This window comes from Ilyonectria robusta (genome assembly GCF_021365365.1).
Source record: "Ilyonectria robusta strain PMI_751 chromosome Unknown BGZ61scaffold_10, whole genome shotgun sequence".
Lineage (NCBI taxonomy): Eukaryota > Fungi > Ascomycota > Sordariomycetes > Hypocreales > Nectriaceae > Ilyonectria > Ilyonectria robusta.
Window position 1 is genome coordinate 76,518 of NW_025764444.1, and position 18,287 is coordinate 94,804.

Genomic DNA, 18,287 nt, shown 5'->3' on the forward strand with positions numbered 1-18,287 from the left:
TGGTGATCTAACACAGTTAAGCTGCTGGGAGTGATAGATTATAAGTGGAGGACAGGATATGGAATAATACTGGCTGTTTAGACTGTAACTACACGTCCGCAATTAAAAGTAGACACCAGCCAGTAAACTCTTTCTACCGTCAGTCACCGCCAATAACCCAAGATCCCGGTTGAGCTGAGAGATAATTTTCAAGAACTTGTGCGGGTTACTATTTGTTGCTTCCGCACGTATAAGTCCCGTCCTTGAACTCGTCGATGTGTATATTCCCGAGAGTAAGCTCCGATGCATTATCTTATTTGCAGTATTTTATCAGAGGCTAAAGTGTATAATAATAAATATTCAGTTATATAGTAGAAGTACAGTCTGATACAGAGGAACCGTGTAGTCCTGACCGAGCCCGGCCCGAGCTAGCCGGATGAAACCGCCTTTCTTCTTTTACCCCGGATTTTCCTGAAGAACCCACAGTGACCAAGAGCGGGCCTGTTGCCCAACTATCTGCATTTGAAACACCAATGTCCCGTTTTCCTACTAACAATGAGTCTGAACCTATCCGGAATCGATCTCTCTGCTCCGACATCAGTATGCGGGCCCGAAGCCTGAAGGAGCCTACAGCCGCCTGAGGCGCAAGTTGTATCCGCTCGGGGCACGACGGAGAAGTCATTATATGCCATGACCGGACGGGGACCCTTGTACTCTAGCCCGTTCTTATCCAGACTGAGCTCCCAGCCCGCCAGCAGGCGGGCCAGCATCAGCTTCAGGTTATTAACGGCGAGGAAGCGGCCGGGGCAGGCCTGGTTGCCCAAGCCAAAGCCGAGTGAGTCGATGGTTGACATGCCGAGCACCAGGGCGCTGGCGCCGTGCTTGTTCTGCTCGCGTAGCCGGCGGTACCGGTGGCCATCAAAAACCTCAGGATCCGGGAAGGTCTCCGGGTCAGTCGCGATGGCGGCGGCGGGCGCCGTGACCATTGTGCCCTTAGGGAGCTTGAGCCCCGAGCACTTGAACGTGTAGTCTTGGGTGACGATGCGGTTCAGGGTGACTGCGAGTTGTCAGTAAGGTTGGCGCCGACGACGTCAACACCACCACAGCAACTGGAGGGCAACACGTGGATGACTTACACAGGAATACAGGACTCAGGCGCTGAGACTCCTTAAGGAAGCAGTCGAGCTTGGTCAACCGTTCAATGTCGACCGAACGGCCGTCGGCCGATACAGCTTCGGCGACCTCTTCCTTCAACTCGGCCAGCAGCTCTGGCTGGGTGAGGAGGTCGATCAGCGCAACGCTGATGGTCTTGGCCGTCGTGTGGATGGCGGCGATCATGGTGCGCATCATGGTGTCGGAGAAGTCGCGCAGCGTCACGTCGTCCGGGGCGCCTCCCCACAGCCACTCGTAGCCCAGGGCCCCCTTCTGCCGGCTTTTCTTGTCGTGCGCGTCGAGCTCGCCAGCCGCCTTCAGCTCGTTGTACAGCGGCCGTAACCGCTCCATGACATACTCGCGCTGCCTACGCAGCCGGCGCACCGAGGGGATCATCGGGGCCACGATCGAGGCGAGGTATGGAGGCCACCGCCGTACGTCGTCGGCGGCACCGTAGCGGCTGACGGCGAAATCGGCCGTCTCTTTAAGCCAGGTCGGATCCGACGAGAGGCTCTTGTCGACGAGCAATGCGTTGGTCACGTAGGTGATGGTGGGGATAAAAAGTTCCATGAGGTTCACCGTCTCGACGTTGCCCTTTTGTTGGGGCAGATGCGAGCCGAAGTAGTCGAGAATGCGTTCGTTGAGCTGCTTCGTGATGTCGCCGAGGTTCTGGTGGATGCCCACTCGCAAGGCCTTTCCAAACCATTGGCCACGGTCGGGGGCGCCAGTATAGTCCTGGGCGAAGATGATGCGCGAGGCGAGCTGCCAGCTGAAGACATGATTGGAAAGGTGCTTGATCTCTTCGATGTGGGATTTGGGCAGGACGACGCGGTACTTGACGGCATAGCCCCCGATGGGAATGGGGATCTTGAATGCCTTCTCGGCTTTGTTGTATCGTCGGTAGCCAGATTCGAGAAGGTCTCTGAGATTAGTCAGGTACCGCTGGGAGGAGTTGTTGCCATTAGCGAAGCTGTGAGTGGGAATCTGGTCGAGAGAGTGCTGGCTTCTTCCGCGTCGAGAGATGACTTGGGCTATGAGTAACACACAGCCAGCCAGACTTAACAGGACTATGTGCATCATATTCTGTTCGGGTGGCTAGATGGTATCCTCTGCCTACGGTTCGACCTTGAGAACTACTCGCTATTACGCACCTATGTATGCGAGTCTGGAGGGACTGTCGGCAAACGAATGTCTCGAATCGGGACGGGACTGCGAGGGCTCAGTGGAATCTAGCGCTCGACATATTGGTTCTCTTCAGCAGTTCCGAATTAATGCAGTGGCTGCATCCATCGTGCGCCTGAGCAGTTTTAGGATAGTGATGCAAGTACTCAATGACACCACCTAGCGGCTCGGGATTCTAATATAAGCCTCGGGATTCTAACACAAGCCGCGGGATTCTGATATGAGACGCGGAATTCTGATACAAGCTGTGAAATTATACAAGCTACCAATAATATTACTAATATATTGAGTCTGATATTAGTAAACTGCTATAAAAATAAATAAAATTATAACTTAAAGTTAATAAGTTATACATATTTTTAGCAGTTTTATTTTAAAGTTATATCTATGCCGCTTTTATAGTCCCATACTATAATAATATTGCTATAGCTGCTTGATAAGATAATAGATAGAACAGCAATACTCACACCATCCAGGTTGTACCTCAGAGACAAGTGCTCTCCATTCGTGACAACTGCAGGAAGATTATTATACCCATCCGATAACTCCACTACAGACCCTAGTGTTAGCAGATCCAATCGACGACGACTCCGTTCCGACGAGTAATGCTACTTACTGGCGTGCATCAGTCTCAGGGGGAGGCAAGCGGGCCAAAGAGCACCTACATGGCCAGTAGCGAGCGATTAATACAAAATATGGCATTGCTAGGTGAAAACCTGGGTAACTTGGGCAATAAATAAGCGCGCACAAATCGCGATAAAAATAGCTGCGATAGCGAGCGAGGATAGTATGTACACCATGGTGATAGCGTATCGGAAGTTGTTATTCGAAGTTCTCAGGCTCAACCGCGTCAAACCGTAGCGTCCAGATTCAGCAAGAACAGGAGAATCGAGTCCCGTGAAACCTGTGACAAGTACACACGGTCAGGGCCATTTGACTTCATATATAGCCAAGACAAGAGCGACGGCCACTGCCGCACAATACAATCGTGAACCCATCTGATCCAGAGGAGGCTTGGGTCCGCAACACGAGCAGAGACGACATCACACAGCCACGAGCCCCGTCATAGTGGTGCCGCGGAGAGTTACTTGCGTCTTGGCTTTTCACTGGGGGGTGAGATTGGCTCGCTTGTTGAACGCGCTAGGATTCATCTCGTTATCGCATGCGCGTGTGATTCGCTAAAGGACTCGAAGCTGGCGGCGCAGGGACGGTAGCCTTGAAGTTAGGGGGCAGGGGGCGTTGAGCAATAAGGTTAGCCTTCTGGGACCAAACCTCGTTATCGTTTTCCCAGGGTTTGATCCTCTCTCTTTGGTCTGGAGATCTTGGCCTCCACCTGCGAGTGAGCAAGACGTCTGAACACGGAACACGTCATCAACCTCACGGGATATTGCTCAAAGAGCTCCCTTGCATAGCCTTTTCTGGAAGAAGAAGATAGAGGCGCTTATCGACAGGTTCGCCAACCTCTGTTGGATGGTCTTTTCTGTTGTTCAGCTGGGGGGATTGAAGTACGGGGTAGGCAACCTTTCCCAAGCCGTTCGTGGTGACACACGGCAAGATTGCCACAAAATGACTTCATCCCTCGGTCATCAGGATAACGACCAGTCGAGAGCCGGGGTTGTGCATTTTGTCGGCGCAGGTGTCTCGCGCAACCTATTGGCATGTCTCTCAGAAAAGGGCCTGTTCGTTCTCGTCGTTGGGGTCCTGCTTCTGAGGCGGTGCTTTAAAACCCACCCCTGCCTGGTCTTCGCAAACCGGTTTGTTGCCCGCCTCTCGACGTCCATATTCCAGATGCCAGGTCCAATTTTGCTGCCCCCCGCTGAGCGATTCCATGTGTCTGTTGAACGCTCGTGGACTGCCACAGGCATCAGGGGTTTATCCTGTTTTGGGCTTGGGTCAGGGCTAAATAAAATAAACTCAAGCTTGGCGGCGAAGGCTGTAAGCGAAATTTTGACCTCCCACTCCATCTAATTCATCCTCGGGGTAGGGTTAGTTGATGGGGAGGAGCGGGGAGATAAACCACCTTCCCTAAGTTTCTCAATAATACTTAGTAGAAAAATCCATAAGAATACCCCAGAAAGTAAGCTTTCTTTCTGCTTGTCTTCTCAAAACGTAAGTGAGGTTGATATATTCTCGATAAGATATAGGCAACCGGTGATGTCTTGCTAGCGCTCGAAGAGCTTAAACGGACAATATTCTTCCCACATCATGTGCGTTGTTTTGTCGCCATTGAGGCCGCTGAGGTCCCCGGCCATAGCTGTAAGAAAATACGGTATTCACATAATAGAGGTAATCTTAGAGAGTTCATGCCATGCAACACCGTCAGTTGTCTGCGTTACCCAAATTAGATCCGTGCTTTAGGCAATACTCTATATGCCAGACTACTACCCTATATAACGAAAGGATCAGCGATCATCTCGACTGTTCTTTCAGACGACTCTCAGATTGTGTGCTAGCACGATAACTCCGCAGGGCTAGTCGCCTCGGGCGTGGCAAGCTCCGTCCGCCCGTCGCTTCTAGTACAACTGCCGGGCCGCGTAAGCGAACGCAATGGAACCTCGTTTTCGCAAAACAGGGATCTGGCTTGTTGTCTCTCTTCACAGGGCGAAGCTACTTAATGACGCGTTCTTGGTGCCACCTACATTTGTTAATAAATTCAATACCTCAGCTTTGATGCTCTATGCCTCGCAGATTCCTGATCTTGACAATCCAGTTTACTATCCGGATTGCAAATTCATACCCGGTCTTCGATCCTTCCTGCTTTTCAACGTACATCAAACGTCGCCATTATGCCGATCCCCTCAAGATGGACAACACAAATTCCAAAAATCTCGCTGCCGAGTTGGGTCTTCGGCTCTCCGTTTGCCCCACTGCTGGACTATACAGTATATGTTGACGCAGATCAACCCGTTACTCACCGGCTTTCCTTTGAGGACTACCGTCTCTGGTCTAAGAAAGTTGGACTGGGGCTGGTAAACGCTGGTCTGTGTCCGGGCGACAGGGTTATGTTCTTCAGCGGTAATCACCTCCTGTTTCCTTGTATCTTCATGGGAGTGATTATGGCTGGGGGTGTCTTTACGGGTGCAAGCCCTGCATCTACCTCAAGAGAGCTTGCATCCCAGCTAGCAGATAGCGGCCCAACCTTTCTCATTGTAGCGTCATACGTTTTTCCCGTTGCACTGGATGCTGCGGATCAAGTCGGCTTTCCAAGAAGCCACATATACGTGTTTGACGAGTCAATCACTGGTGATCCCTCGGATCTTGGCGGCGCTGAACAACACTGGACCCAACTGGTAGCAGCAGACGATGAGGCTCAAGCATTTCAATGGGTGGAACCATTGGATCCAGCTTCAGCGCCGTGCTGCTTGAACTACAGCTCCGGCACAGAAGGCCCACCAAAAGGAGTGCAGTCTACGCACTCCAACTACGTCGCGACTGGCGAGGCTGCCATGTTTCAGCACAACTTGAGCAGAAAGGCGCGACCTCAAGATCAACCTGGAAACGCTCTCTGCTTCCTACCATTGTACCACGCCGCTGCCCAAACCGTCTATGCCGTTGACTACCCAAAGATAGGAGCTACAACATACATGATGCGGACCTTCAACTTTCAGCAGATGCTCCAGTGCATTGAGCGCTTCGGTATCACTGAACTCCTCGTCGCTCCGCCGATCATTCAGGCACTGATCAGCGCTCCGCTGGCTAGCCAGTACGACTTAAGCAGCGTCAAAGCTATCTACTGCGGCACTGCACCCCTCTCACTCGATGTATGTCGAAAGGCTACGCAACTGTGGCCGGAAGGTCAGGTCAATATCCAGCAGGCTTGGGGCATGACTGAACTTACTGGAGTCGGAGCCAGTGGCAGTTCTCTTGATCCGTCAAGCCCGGCCTCGGTCGGGGAGGTGGCTCCAAATGCCATAATCAAGTTGATGGGTGCAGACGGAGAGATCACTCAGCCCAACGTGCATGGCGAGATATGGTTTACCGGTCCGATGTTGATGAAAGGGTATTGGCACAACGAGGAAGCGACACAAGCAACGATTGTGGAGGAGGATGGCACTAGATGGCTGAAGACGGGGGATATCGCCTACGTGGACTCGTATCGCCCTGGAGCAAAGATCTTCATTGTTGACCGGGTCAAAGAGCTCATCAAGGTCAAGGGGTTTCAGGTTGCTCCAGCTGAGCTAGAGGCAGCACTCCTCGAGTGCCCAGGCGTGATAGATGCCGGGGTGATTGGTGTACGTATCGAGGATGCCGAAGCACCTCGCGCATATATTGTCAAAGCTGCCACCTCGAATGCGACTGAGCAGGACCTGGCTGAGTGGGTAGAGAAAAGGTTTACTAAGCACAAATGGCTAAGAGGCGGAGTGGTATTTCTGGATAAGATCCCCAGAAGTCCGGTAAGCGAATTCCTACGTGGAAAAGACGAAGGCTTGAGTATGTGCTAATGAAGAGCAGGCTGGAAAGATTCTTCGTCGCACACTGCGTGAGAGAGCCAGAGAAGAAGTTGGCACAGAAATCTAGATATCATCGGAACTCTAGGTAGCAGGATGTGATTGAGATAGTGCAATGGGAATGTGACTGTTGGAGGCAGATAGCTTTGCATTGGTGACAGGTCTTGAGTGGGGGGCGGATGGTCGGTTCTCAAGCAGCCGGCAACAGCAAGAATATCGTCGAAAAGAATTTCAGATGAAATACAGATGCCAATAGTGTAGAAGAGCTAGCCCAGACTTGCAAAACGGAAGGTCTCGTTTCTTACACCTATTGAAGGAGGAAGATCCTCATGTTCCTAACAGAAAAAGCTACCGAGACCCTGATATACCCCTTGGTGGCCATTAGTGTTGAAACCTCGGTCCAATCCATCCAGCCTCCTTTAAATAAGATCCTTTGAAAATGTCGGCGGATCTTATTCAGTTGGCACCTCTGCCTGCGCAGCCAGACGAGCAATGTACCTGAAACGAGGACCCTCCCAGTCTACCAAGCCCGAGTGAGCTGTGACCCTGTTGTCCCACACGACAACGGAGCGGGGACTCCATTTGACACGGCACTGAATATCTTGACTTAGGGCAATGTGCTGGTAGAGGAAACCGAGCAGCGCGTCACTCTCTTCCTTCTTGTAGCCCACTATTGAGCGGGCGAATTGGGGTTGAATATAAAGCGCCTTCTCGCCAGTCGCCGGATGAGTTCGAACCAAAGGGTGCACAGAAGTGATTGGATCCCTCCTCAACTGTCCACCGTTCTTGAGCGCCGCCTGAGCCTGTTCATGTGCGGAATGCACCACCTTGAGCCCAGCCAGCCGCTCTCGGAATCCGGGAGAGAGTCGTTCATACGCTTTGACCTGGTTAACGAATAGAGTGTCTCCTCCACTCTCGGGGACGTCGATGGCAAACAATATTGTGGTCCCTGGAGGCTGCAACTCATAGCTTACATCACTGTGCCACGAGACGGACGTAGTTCTAGCCTCGAGTAATTTATCATGGCCCACATCTTCGGGTCCGCGGTAGACCATGTGAAGCTGAGGGAACCCGGGAATAGCACCACTGCAGGCGAGAATGTGAGCCTCGGGACGCCAACTCGCAGCTAAAAATGTCATTGTGAGATAGGATTGATTACCTGACTGGGTGGACATGGAGCTTGCCGAAATAGCTCGCAAAATCAACAGCCTGCTGGATCGGTATTGTTGCAAAGTCTTGATCGTGGAATACGACAACCTTCAGCGTGTCAGCCAGGTACTACGTCCCGGACTTCTTGAGGTAGCATACCTTCTTCTGTGCCACCAGGAGTGCGAGCTCGTCTTTTCCCTTGTTGTCTAGCTGAGAGAGCTGAACACCGGTGACCTCTGCACCGATGGATGTAGTAATGTCGGAAATCTTGACGCCTTCTTTCAGAAGGGATCTAAATTTGGGATCCGCGTCATTGCCGTGTTCGTAGTGCTCGAAGAGCTCGAGAGGCGCCATCCTGTGGCCGCATCGTCATTAGTTTCGTTTCTACTTGCGACGGAGCGAAAAAAGTTGCATCTGTACTTTTGTCCATTCTCGTTGCCCCAGAAGGGAAGACCATATCTGTGAAGGGACTTAGTGTTAGGCGTAAGCCGCTCATGTTGCAATTATCCAACCATATTTTGTACTTACAGTTCAAAAGGCGAAGGTGAAGTTTCATCGCTCTGTGCTGAGATATCTGCCTTGTCGCGAGGCAGTGAGTCCCGAATGACACCCTGGACGGGCTGTTCCGTAGTTGTGATAGTCGCCATGTCTTGATCCGAATCTTTCTGCGATGCTCCTAAAAGCTGACTTGGTCTTTTCTTGCCAGCTGAGAAATCCTCTTATGTATACGAGACCTCTGATGTAGGCCCACGCAATGGAACATTCAGGGTATATACCTCAGGTTCTAGACAAACGTGAGGCCGTAAGCGAAAGCCGCAGCCATTAGTCGTCATATTCGCTTATAAGCTCGTGCTAGAATTTACAGATCTTCAGCGATCCATCTCGACGGTTTCTACCTTGTGGTATGTCCGTGGTTATGTCCGAGATGGAAGTCAAGTGCAGAGGAGACCAGTCATTGTGGGGCAGGACGCTATCCCGATCATACGTGCAAGGATTCCTCATCGGCCTTGCTCCGCGATGGTATCATGTAGGGCTGCGGACTCATCCATCACGCAATTTTAGTTGCTTAGTTGCTTAGGTCCAATGCGACCCTACCTAACGTGGCTAAGCTGGTCTGCTGCCAGGGATCCATATCGGCTTCGCTCCGCGATGTGGGCGATCCTCCTATTTTAGCCTGCTCCTACGTCGTCTACCATAAATTGCCAGAGTCAGGGCTTGGATGAGTTACATGTGTCGATGGCGTCACCTCTCCAACCTTGTGAAGCTGTGATTCCTCCATCCCGAGTCAAGTAAGATACTTGCAATGGCACCACCCGCTATTCCACCTCCAAAGAGCCCCCTTGGTCGCCACCGGCTGCTGGCTCCGACTGCAGGGGTTTTCGTCAGCCCGATATGTCTGGGAACGATGAATTTTGGTGGTGTGATGAACGATTCGCTGGGCGAGTGTAGCAAAGAGACAGCATTTGAGATTCTCGATTACTTTTACGAACAAGGGGGTAATTTCCTCGACACGTGAGTTGCTTCGCGTTCCATTATCCATTACTGATATTTGTTCTAACGTAATTCCCAGTGCGTCGAGCTACCAGGGGGAAGAGTCTGAGAAGTGGCTGGGTGAATGGCTGTCCAAGACTGGGCACCGCGATGAGTTTGTCCTAGCGACAAAGTACACGGGAAACTTCAAGTCCAGGTCGGAATCATACCGGCAACAGTCCAACTTCGGCGGAAACGGCACCAAGAGCCTGCATCTATCCGTCGAAGCGAGCCTCGAGAAGCTCCAGACTACCTACATTGACCTCCTCTACCTCCACTTCTGGGATATGACGGCAGACATACCCGAAATCATGCAGTCGCTCAATCACCTTGTTGCGTCAGGCAAGGTCCTGTACCTAGGCATCTCGGATACGCCAGCCTGGATCGTGGTTAAATGCAACGACTACGCAAGGCATCACGGGCTCAGACCTTTCTCGGTGTACCAGGGCCGGTGGTCCGCAGCCGATCGGGATTTCGAGCGAGACATCATCCCCATGTGCCGAGCTGAAGGCATGGGATTGGCACCATGGGGCACGCTTGGCCGTGGTCTCTTCAAACCCAAGGGCGAGGTCGAAGCTGGTGGTCGAAACATGCCCTCGATGAATAACGGCCGCGAGGCTCTGGTTTCAGAGCAGCTTGAGAAGGTAGCTGATCGTAGGGGAGTCCCCATCACATCAGTTGCCCTGGCGTACGTGATGCACAAATCAGCATTTGTCTTCCCCATCTTGGGCGGCCGAAAGCTCCATCACATTCGGGGCAACATTGACGCCCTGAGTCTGCGCTTGACGAGTCAGGATATTGCCGATATTGAAACTGCCTACCCGTTTGACGTCGGCTTTCCACACAACTTTTTGAGCGGAAGTACTCAGTACGGACCCAAAGGACCTGGTCATGTTCGCCCTGCTAATGTTCGCGGGTGGTTTGAGTATGTCGAGGACATCCATCCAATCTTGCCTCAACTCGGGGAATGATTAGTAGGCTTGGATAAGTCTAGAAAACTGTTAGATATAGTTGCTTTATCTGATACTTTGCGGGGTGCTTTGCTACCTCTGCAAGAGCCTTCCTCAAATTGAGATCGACATGAGTACCTGCAAGTTGCAATTGCGATTTATTTTATTTTATCATGGGCTAGTGATCAATCCTGGTTGTGATGAGAAAGAGGGACATTACAACACTTTCCGTTCTAGATAAAGGTCGCATCCGATGTATCACCAACGTGGATACAATCTTTTACGAGTATTGCTCTTTATTCGGTCTTTATATATATATTCATGAAATATTTCTGTAATTATGTTTTAGTTTCTATTATTTCATTTTGTAAGCTTAAGTGTGTAAATAAAATAAAACTTATAAATAAAATAAAACTTATAAATAAAATAAAATTTATAACAAAATAAAACTTAGAGATAAGTTTAAGCTATTTCCAGGTAGTATTGTAATTTTTTATATTATTCAATAATGGAATATTAAAATGGGATATTATTAGGTTTGTTTTAAAAGGTATTTTAACTATCACAAATGCTATCAGTTCCAATTTATTAAAGAGAATACCGAGAATCGGGAAATTCATTCAAATATCCTACGGCCAGCTATGCCAGCCCTCGTGTATATCACGGAGATCTATCTCAGCCGGGTTGCTCTTTAGATACGACGTAATGTCAAAGTTGGCATCTGCCTCCCTCATTGTCCGGCCATTCCCAAAGAATGCAAACCTGTTCCCAGTACCCGAGGTATACTCGTACTCAAAGTCCTCCCAGCGAGGGTTCCGACGGATAAAGGCCAAATGTGAGGCACTACCAGGCCAAGCGCCGTGTATCCGCGCGCCGGCACGTCCGCCGTTGGCCCAGGAGCTGCAGTTGCCAGTCATGACAGTCGTGGGAAAGTAGGCGTCGGCGTAGGAGATGAAGTCATCCACGGCCCTGGTAGACGGCGTGATGGTCTTGATGCCCTCGCTGGACACCTTGCGCAGGATCTTGGCGTAGTAGGTGATTTGGCTCTCAATGCTGTGCACAAAGGTCCCGGCAATACCATTCGTATGCACGGTGCCGATGAAGAGTAGGTTGGGGAACCCAGCACTCGCCATTCCAAGGTATGTCTTGGGGAATCCAATCTCTCCATCATGTTTCCACGCCGTCTTGAGATCGACGCCTCGCGCACGAATGGAGAAGGGAGGCGCAAAGTCGATATTATGGCCGGTGGCACAGAATATGGCGTCTACTTCGCGATGAGTGCCGTCTACAGTCTCAATACCGGTGGCGGTAAACCGGGAGATGGGCGTTTGTATGTATTCCAGGTTATCCTCGGTGAGCGCCTCCAGGTATCCCGGCCCTGGAGTCAATCTCCTGCAATGGGGCGAGAAGTCGGGTATCATCTTCTCCGCCAGGCCAGGCTTCTTCTCCAGCCGCCGATGCATGATTTCGGTGAATTTGTCTCGATAACTGGCATTCTCCTTGGTCCCGGCTTTCATGGCATTGGCGCCTCTCCAGTACCGGTCCTCAGCGTCCTTCCGGAACGTGAGATAGGTGTCTGGGTTACCAAAGGACTTGATCTGCTCTTCGGAGATGTATTCCGATCCGACCTGGCGCTCGCGGCCGCCCCAGCCAGCAGCGATCCACGTCTTGTTGCGTGCATAATGGTCCATATGTTTCACGACTTTCTGGAGTTCTGGAACCAGCTGGATACCACTGGCACCGTTGCCGATGACGGCGACTTTCTTGCCGGTGGGATCATAGGTTGGGTCCCAGTTGGAGCTGTGGCGGAGGTGACCCTGGTAATCCTTGATACCAGGATACTCGGGCAGCTTCCACTCGTTGAAGCGCCCGATGGCCGTTATCACAAAGTCAAAGTTTTCGACTGAAGTGTGCTTCGAGTCTACGTCCTGCAGAGTGAGAGCCCAAGTCGATTGCGAATCGTCCCATTGCGCTGTCTCGACATAGGTGCCCACGCGCAAGAAGCGGGCCACGTCATACTTTTTGACCAAGTTCTTCCAGTACTCGAGGATTTCGGCTCCCTTAGCAAACTGCTCAGTCCATTCGAGGTTGGGGGAGAAGGTGGTCTGGTAGACATGCGAAGGAATGTCGCATCGCACACCCGGGTAGGTGTTTTCAAGCCAAGTTCCGCCCTGTCACTCACAGCGTTAGCAACATTGCTCGCAAAGAAAAAATAAGTAGAAATTCGACGGTTTCTAAGCAAAGGAGTGTTAGACGCTCTTCAGGATGTTCTCGACTTACCACCTCTTTACTCTTCTCAAAGATTGTCAGCTGTACATTAGGCACTTTCTCAGGGAGTAGAATCCCAGATAAGATGCCTGAAAGCCCAGCGCCAATCACTGCCACGCGTAGGGGGCGGAAGTCGTCAATCAAACGATCCTCAAGCTTGAGGTCTGATACTGGATAAGACTCCACTGTCTCGAAGCGCGACGACTTTCCAAGTTCCTGCTCCTGGGTCTTGATTCCAACCGAAGGGACATTTGCTACTAGGGCGGAGTTGCCCTCGGGCTGAGAATTAGAGACGATGGTCATGGTGGACGTTCCAACGAAATATCGGATTGACTCTAATAACAGAGCTTGAGCTGCTGATACTGCAGTCCCGTGAGAAGGCAACCTTTATCATTTTGATGTATCTTGGTATCCTGTGAGAACGAGAGCTCAACACCCTTGGGTCGGCTGAGGATGACGCCATCGTTGCCCCTGGACAGATGTCGTCGTATGCAGATATTGCAGAGCAGCAGGATGGCTCTCTCCAGCCTGGTTCCCCACATATGCAACTGGCTTACCCCCCGTAGCCCACTTATTACGACCCTAAACAGGGTGCTTTCAGGGATCTATCTCGCTTGAACGAGCCTCCATGGAGTGGGCTCCTTAGCCCCCACACTCGACCCTGTCTAGCCATCGGCAAGCTCCCCGACAGCCATCTAGCCGCCCCCCCCATAGCTAGTCTATACCCAGACCGTCGTCAACCAACTCACAGCAAAGGAGATGCATTGTATCGGATACTACGGCTTGGTGCAGTTGCGTCATCTCTTAGGTTGTTCAAGACGTCCACTTCACCAGACAATCACAAGCCAACCCAGTAACCCAGCCGTAAAAGTTCATACGGTGGCTGACTTACGTGCGCTTTCAATAGAAGCACGTCTTCTGTCCCATGTAGAAGGCTGCCAATCTCCCTAGCAATGGCTACGACCATGGTATTATATGGAGTCCTTTGGAGCCTCTTCGAAGTGACCTGTAGATTATGAAATAAAAAACAGTCGAATGAGTTAGGGATCGAACAATTTCTGCAAAGTCTGAGCATTTCACAATGTCTGGCCGCCCATCGTGGAAGATTAGGTGGTTTGCGGATACCGATTCGCCGAAAGAGAGGAAGCTCATTGTCAAGCTCGATCTTCTCATCGTACCATATGTCTTCCTCGCATATTGGGTCAAGTACATTGACCAATCCAACATCAGTATGGCCATTCAACAATAATCACTTACGAGGCAAGCATTCTAATGGGGCAACAGATAATGCGTACGTTTCAGGGATGAAGGAAGACCTGGGACTATACGGCAATGAGCTTGTCCAGTTTCAGACCATCTACACCGTCGGAGCTGTCGTCGGCCAGCTCCCTTTCATGTTTCTGCTCACCCATGTCCCGCTCCAATGGTTGATTCCGGCTGTCGACGTCCTTTGGGGTCTCTTCACCCTTCTACAATTTCGAGCGACCAGCCCTGCCGAAGTCATGGGATATCGGTTCCTTGTCGGGTTTTTTGAAGCCGCATTCTATCCATCAATTCACTACATGTTCGGATGTTGGTACCGAAAGGACGAGATCTCTCGTCGCGCTGGCATCTTTTACAACGGCACCACTTTAGGTGTACTTACTGCTGGGTTGATCCAGGCTGGAACATCAGCCCGCCTTCATAACGTGAATGGCTTGGCTGGCTGGCGGTGGATGTACATCATATGTGCAGTCATCACTATCCCAGTTGGCATCCTCGGTATCTTCGTTATCCCGGGCACCCCAGCTATGCCAAACCGTCTGGTTCTGAGCCAAGCCGACATCGATCTCTCAGCCTCACGGTTGAAGTCGGCTGGCCACACGACATCCGAGAAGTTTCAGTGGAAATCACTACGCCAGGTTACCAACAATCCAGTCTTCTGGGCACTCCTGGTCGTCATGACCTTGTTCTGGAACTCAGGCGGAGCTCAGGGTAGCGGAGCGTATCTGCTGTGGCTTCGAAGCTTAGACCGCTACTCCATCCCCAGGCTCAACGAGCTGGGAACACTGCAGCCCGTCTGCGGCATCTTCTTTGTTCTGGCCACTGCTTTTGCCTCTGATTTGCTGGTTGGACCTGTGTGGGCGCTGACAGGAGGCCATGTCTTCAACATAGTCGGCTTGTCCATACTGCTCGCCTGGGACGTCCCGGAGGGAGCCAAATGGTTTGCCTTCATGACCAACTTTTCTGCAGCATCAACGTCTACCGTCATCTACGGCTGGGTAAACCACGTTATGAGACACTCTCCGGCCCAGCGAGCCATCACCCTCATCCTCGGAACTGCTTGGGCGCAGTCATCTACGGCTTGGGTCGGACTTCTCACCTATCCTACGGTGGAAGCTCCAAGGTTCACCAAGGGCTTTGCCTTTGGTATCGCCATGTCGACCACCCTGATTATACTATCGCACCCACTGAGTTGGTGGATAAAATCACGCGAGTAAGGCTGCCTTCCATGACTCCTTGTTTGGACTTAGCCAAAGATTGGTACTAATATGAATCCAGAACACATGGAAGCGACGAGGAGACCGCTGCGGAGTCCCTCGATCTTCCAAACGACAACTCCAGTCACTCCAGCGACGCAGTTCAGGCTATTCACGAAGTCTCAGCTCAGAAGACCTAATTGTCCAAAGGTTTATTGGCTCAATACAGGTCCGAATTACAAGAGACTGTGGAACAATCCCTCTCTGCGATCAAGAACTGGAGACAAATCACATCCCGCTTTTACCTCAGCGATATCAAGTTCAAATTCCTTTCGTTTCATGGCCGATTGTGGCAATTTCTGAGCATGGCTCCGATTCCCTGCCATCTCCTCAATACTCTGCCCAGATCGGATGATAATATAGTTATTAGCTAAAAGCTAAACTAAACACTTCTTAGTACTACTTTATGCTTTATTTCAGCCTCTCCCCCTTGCATGTGACCTCCTTAGACGAGCAGTTATTCTCGAGTTTATCATACACAGATTTACAGGCACACGTTAACCTACTACATTTGAAGCAAGCGATGTTTTCCCTCGCTCGCAGAGCGCGTAATGGAGTGTCAAAAGACACCGAATTGAGATTGTGATAAGTTCCTACAACTTTAAGGCTTGGTTGATCAGGGCCATCAGACCTGCTCCCCCACCACGGTTTGAAGTCCAGTACGGCTGCAGAATCTCGACCGAATTCATCACCCTAGCCCTCCAGTTCGGCGGGATCTGAATCTCTTGTGCGCCAGCTAGCTTTGTGTCCATCTGAGCTTTCTCTGCCGCAGCGAACCGCAGACACGCCCCAGTCAAGCTGCGAAGGTTGAACCAGGTGCCTTGGTGAAGCCTGTTGCTTATGCGCAGAATCTTCAAGTACGAGAATCTCAAGTTCTGAGAAGCCAGTTTGGCCACTCTGCTCCGAAACGCCCCATCGTATCCCTGGTCATCTTCCAAAGGAAAGTCGGTGCATATCCGTAGCAAAGGCCGGTATGCCAACTCAAGGCTAGACAAGTAACGCTGCCTTAATACCACAGTCATCAGGTCGTTTAGTTCAGGTAGATCTAAGTCTGTGGGGATATCGAATTGGAGTTGAGCGGGCAAGGATGAACGCCACTCGAAGATCTGGGCCTCGAATATCTCTGTGTGGCGTATCATTCGAGCAACGTCCGCCCTCTTAAGGTTGTCAAAGTCGTAAACATGACATTCGAGGAGATCATTGATGAGATGACGTGCAGCAATCTCTGCTAGATAGTAGTACCACCCTCGTTCGCTGTCGATGGAAGCTCGGCCATTTATTGTATCTTCCAAGTCTGGCAGTGCTGGGAATGGGTGGAGGATTTCGCAGTCCTCTAACACTGAGGGAGGAAGCGCCAATTCGGGGCGCAGTTCGCTAGATCAACCCGTCAGTACGAGTTCAAAGGCTTAGGCCCGCTAAAGAACATAAACGTACCAGGTAGACTTCCAAATCGTGAAGCATAGAGCCTCTTCGACGCCGATCGGGCCGGAGCGATTCCCATCACGAGATTTACGCAATGGATCGCTGTTCATCTCATCAGTAATGCATCTTCCCCCCCCCAGATAATTGGTGAATATTGAAAATACTCACTTTTTCATGACCGTGCAGAACCACGCGTTTGCCGCATGGCTGAAGTACTTCCAAGCCTGAAGCGGTTGTAGGTTATGCATATGCCATATCCTTTTGCCGGTAAGCTAGGAACTAGGCTACCAATGTCTTCGTATTCCGATAATGGTTTTCTTACCCTGCTAGACACAGGCATTGTACAGCCTCGATATTGTTCTGGTCAAGGGCAAAGCCCAGGCGCTTGAATGCAATATTCCAGTACCCAGTGGCCAAGCCGGGATCGCTCCAACGTTGGGACGGGTGCAAATCGATTCTTTCGAGAGCTTCAGAAGCTTCGGGTGCATCAAGAGGCTCGGTAATAGCACCGATTGCACATACGAGGGCTGCGAGACAGGTCTCGAGCGACCAGTCAAACCCACTTTCTGCCACGCTGAGAATCAGGTGGTGAAGCGTGGAAAGATGCAGTATTGGGTTCAACAGGTGCACGCTATGAATATACCTCAGTTCCAGGTCATTCAGTAACCTAATGTCAGTGCTCGGCATCGAATGATCCAGAGGAGCCGGTGGGTTGGCCTCAGGATATATGTCGCTTGCCACGATCTGGGATTCGAAGATGCGCCATTGCACAATGTTTTCAACCTTTTGGATCCTACCGAGAGAGACGGCTAGCTTGGGGCGGAGATGGCTACGTATAGTATCCAGCTGAGGCTTTGGTGCGGTATAGGAGCCTTGAACGGTTGAGATTGAGGTGGGAGAGCTGTCTAAGTCTCCGCCCCCCGCGGGTACGTCGGGGCTATCAACTGACAACCGCGTGGTCGGCGGCTTCAGGACGATTTCTCGAAGCTCACCGAGGGCCTGTAGAACCTCCTTTCCAAACACATGGCAGCTGGGAAACAATTCTTTAGCGTGTTCTCCACCTATGACCGTGTGGCCTTGGGCTTGGAGGCGTACTGCTTACCAGGACTTGGCTTCCGCCTCATACACACATGGCTCACCGATTTTCAGGCAGTAGCCGCAGCTCGGACGTAGGTTGTCGCATTTTGTTTTCCGTGACCGGCATTTCTGGCAGGCAACCGTTCCCCGGGTCCGGGGTGGTGGTGGTTGGGCTTCACTTACAGGCGGCAACCATTGTGGAGGAGTACAATCGCGTACATCATCGGCCTCAGGTCCGGCCCATGTAGACGTAGAGCCCCAGCTCGGGTGCTGCGAGTCGTTATGCTGAATATGCAGAAGCTCTACATCGGTTAACGACCAGGGAAGACCCGGTGCGGATGCGGATGCTGCCCCTTCAATGCGGCGGGTCTTGTAAGGTCTCTGGTCTTCCGGTGGCAAATCTTGAGATTCTCTTGGCAGTCCTGTTCCATTAGCCTGAAGGGTATCCATAATCAGCGACACCTCCGCGTTCGATAGAGCTGGCCAGCAAACAGGAATCAGGATACTTCGTGGGGACCAGCCTTTCGTCGGAGCTCCGCGATGCTGGTCCCTCTTATATCGCCTTGACTCTCCCCGCTTGTCAAACCATTCCCTGTTGGAAACCATTGAGC

The 18,287-nt window shown here is 51.4% G+C and overlaps 7 protein-coding genes across 7 annotated transcripts; 3 read left to right on the forward strand and 4 right to left on the reverse strand.

Annotated features, from left to right (window-relative positions):
* Positions 1-716: 716 nt before the first annotated feature.
* BGZ61DRAFT_282947 (cytochrome P450) lies at positions 717-2,088 on the reverse strand (the record flags this gene model as incomplete). The annotated part of the gene is made up of 2 exons (XM_046238480.1): positions 717-1,036; positions 1,116-2,088. Coding segments are annotated over 2 exons (1,293 nt in total), but the record flags the coding sequence as incomplete, so codon positions are not given.
* A 3,011-nt stretch (positions 2,089-5,099) lies between these two features.
* Positions 5,100-6,831, forward strand: BGZ61DRAFT_352108 (4-coumarate-CoA ligase; the record flags this gene model as incomplete). The annotated part of the gene is made up of 2 exons (XM_046240398.1): positions 5,100-6,707; positions 6,766-6,831. 2 exons carry the CDS (start codon positions 5,100-5,102, stop codon positions 6,829-6,831), a joined length of 1,674 nt encoding a protein of 557 aa, XP_046104007.1.
* Positions 6,832-7,213: 382 nt separating this feature from the next.
* On the reverse strand, positions 7,214-8,557 carry BGZ61DRAFT_477994 (uncharacterized protein; the record flags this gene model as incomplete). The annotated part of the gene is made up of 4 exons (XM_046248961.1): positions 7,214-7,847; positions 7,921-8,018; positions 8,070-8,265; positions 8,439-8,557. The coding sequence occupies 4 exons, from the start codon at positions 8,555-8,557 to the stop codon at positions 7,214-7,216; spliced, it is 1,047 nt and encodes a 348-aa protein (XP_046104008.1).
* Positions 8,558-9,213: 656 nt separating this feature from the next.
* On the forward strand, positions 9,214-10,411 carry BGZ61DRAFT_352662 (NADP-dependent oxidoreductase domain-containing protein; the record flags this gene model as incomplete). Its single annotated transcript, XM_046240448.1, has 2 exons — positions 9,214-9,422; positions 9,481-10,411. 2 exons carry the CDS (start codon positions 9,214-9,216, stop codon positions 10,409-10,411), a joined length of 1,140 nt encoding a protein of 379 aa, XP_046104009.1.
* Positions 10,412-11,019: 608 nt separating this feature from the next.
* Positions 11,020-12,961, reverse strand: BGZ61DRAFT_532468 (uncharacterized protein; the record flags this gene model as incomplete). The annotated part of the gene is made up of 2 exons (XM_046253870.1): positions 11,020-12,561; positions 12,671-12,961. The coding sequence occupies 2 exons, from the start codon at positions 12,959-12,961 to the stop codon at positions 11,020-11,022; spliced, it is 1,833 nt and encodes a 610-aa protein (XP_046104010.1).
* A 778-nt stretch (positions 12,962-13,739) lies between these two features.
* Positions 13,740-15,138, forward strand: BGZ61DRAFT_493946 (major facilitator superfamily domain-containing protein; the record flags this gene model as incomplete). Its single annotated transcript, XM_046250715.1, has 2 exons — positions 13,740-13,887; positions 13,943-15,138. The coding sequence occupies 2 exons, from the start codon at positions 13,740-13,742 to the stop codon at positions 15,136-15,138; spliced, it is 1,344 nt and encodes a 447-aa protein (XP_046104011.1).
* A 632-nt stretch (positions 15,139-15,770) lies between these two features.
* On the reverse strand, positions 15,771-18,126 carry BGZ61DRAFT_352193 (uncharacterized protein; the record flags this gene model as incomplete). Its single annotated transcript, XM_046240407.1, has 5 exons — positions 15,771-16,551; positions 16,612-16,701; positions 16,768-16,857; positions 16,922-17,607; positions 17,728-18,126. 5 exons carry the CDS (start codon positions 18,124-18,126, stop codon positions 15,771-15,773), a joined length of 2,046 nt encoding a protein of 681 aa, XP_046104012.1.
* Between the last annotated feature and the right edge of the window lie 161 nt (positions 18,127-18,287).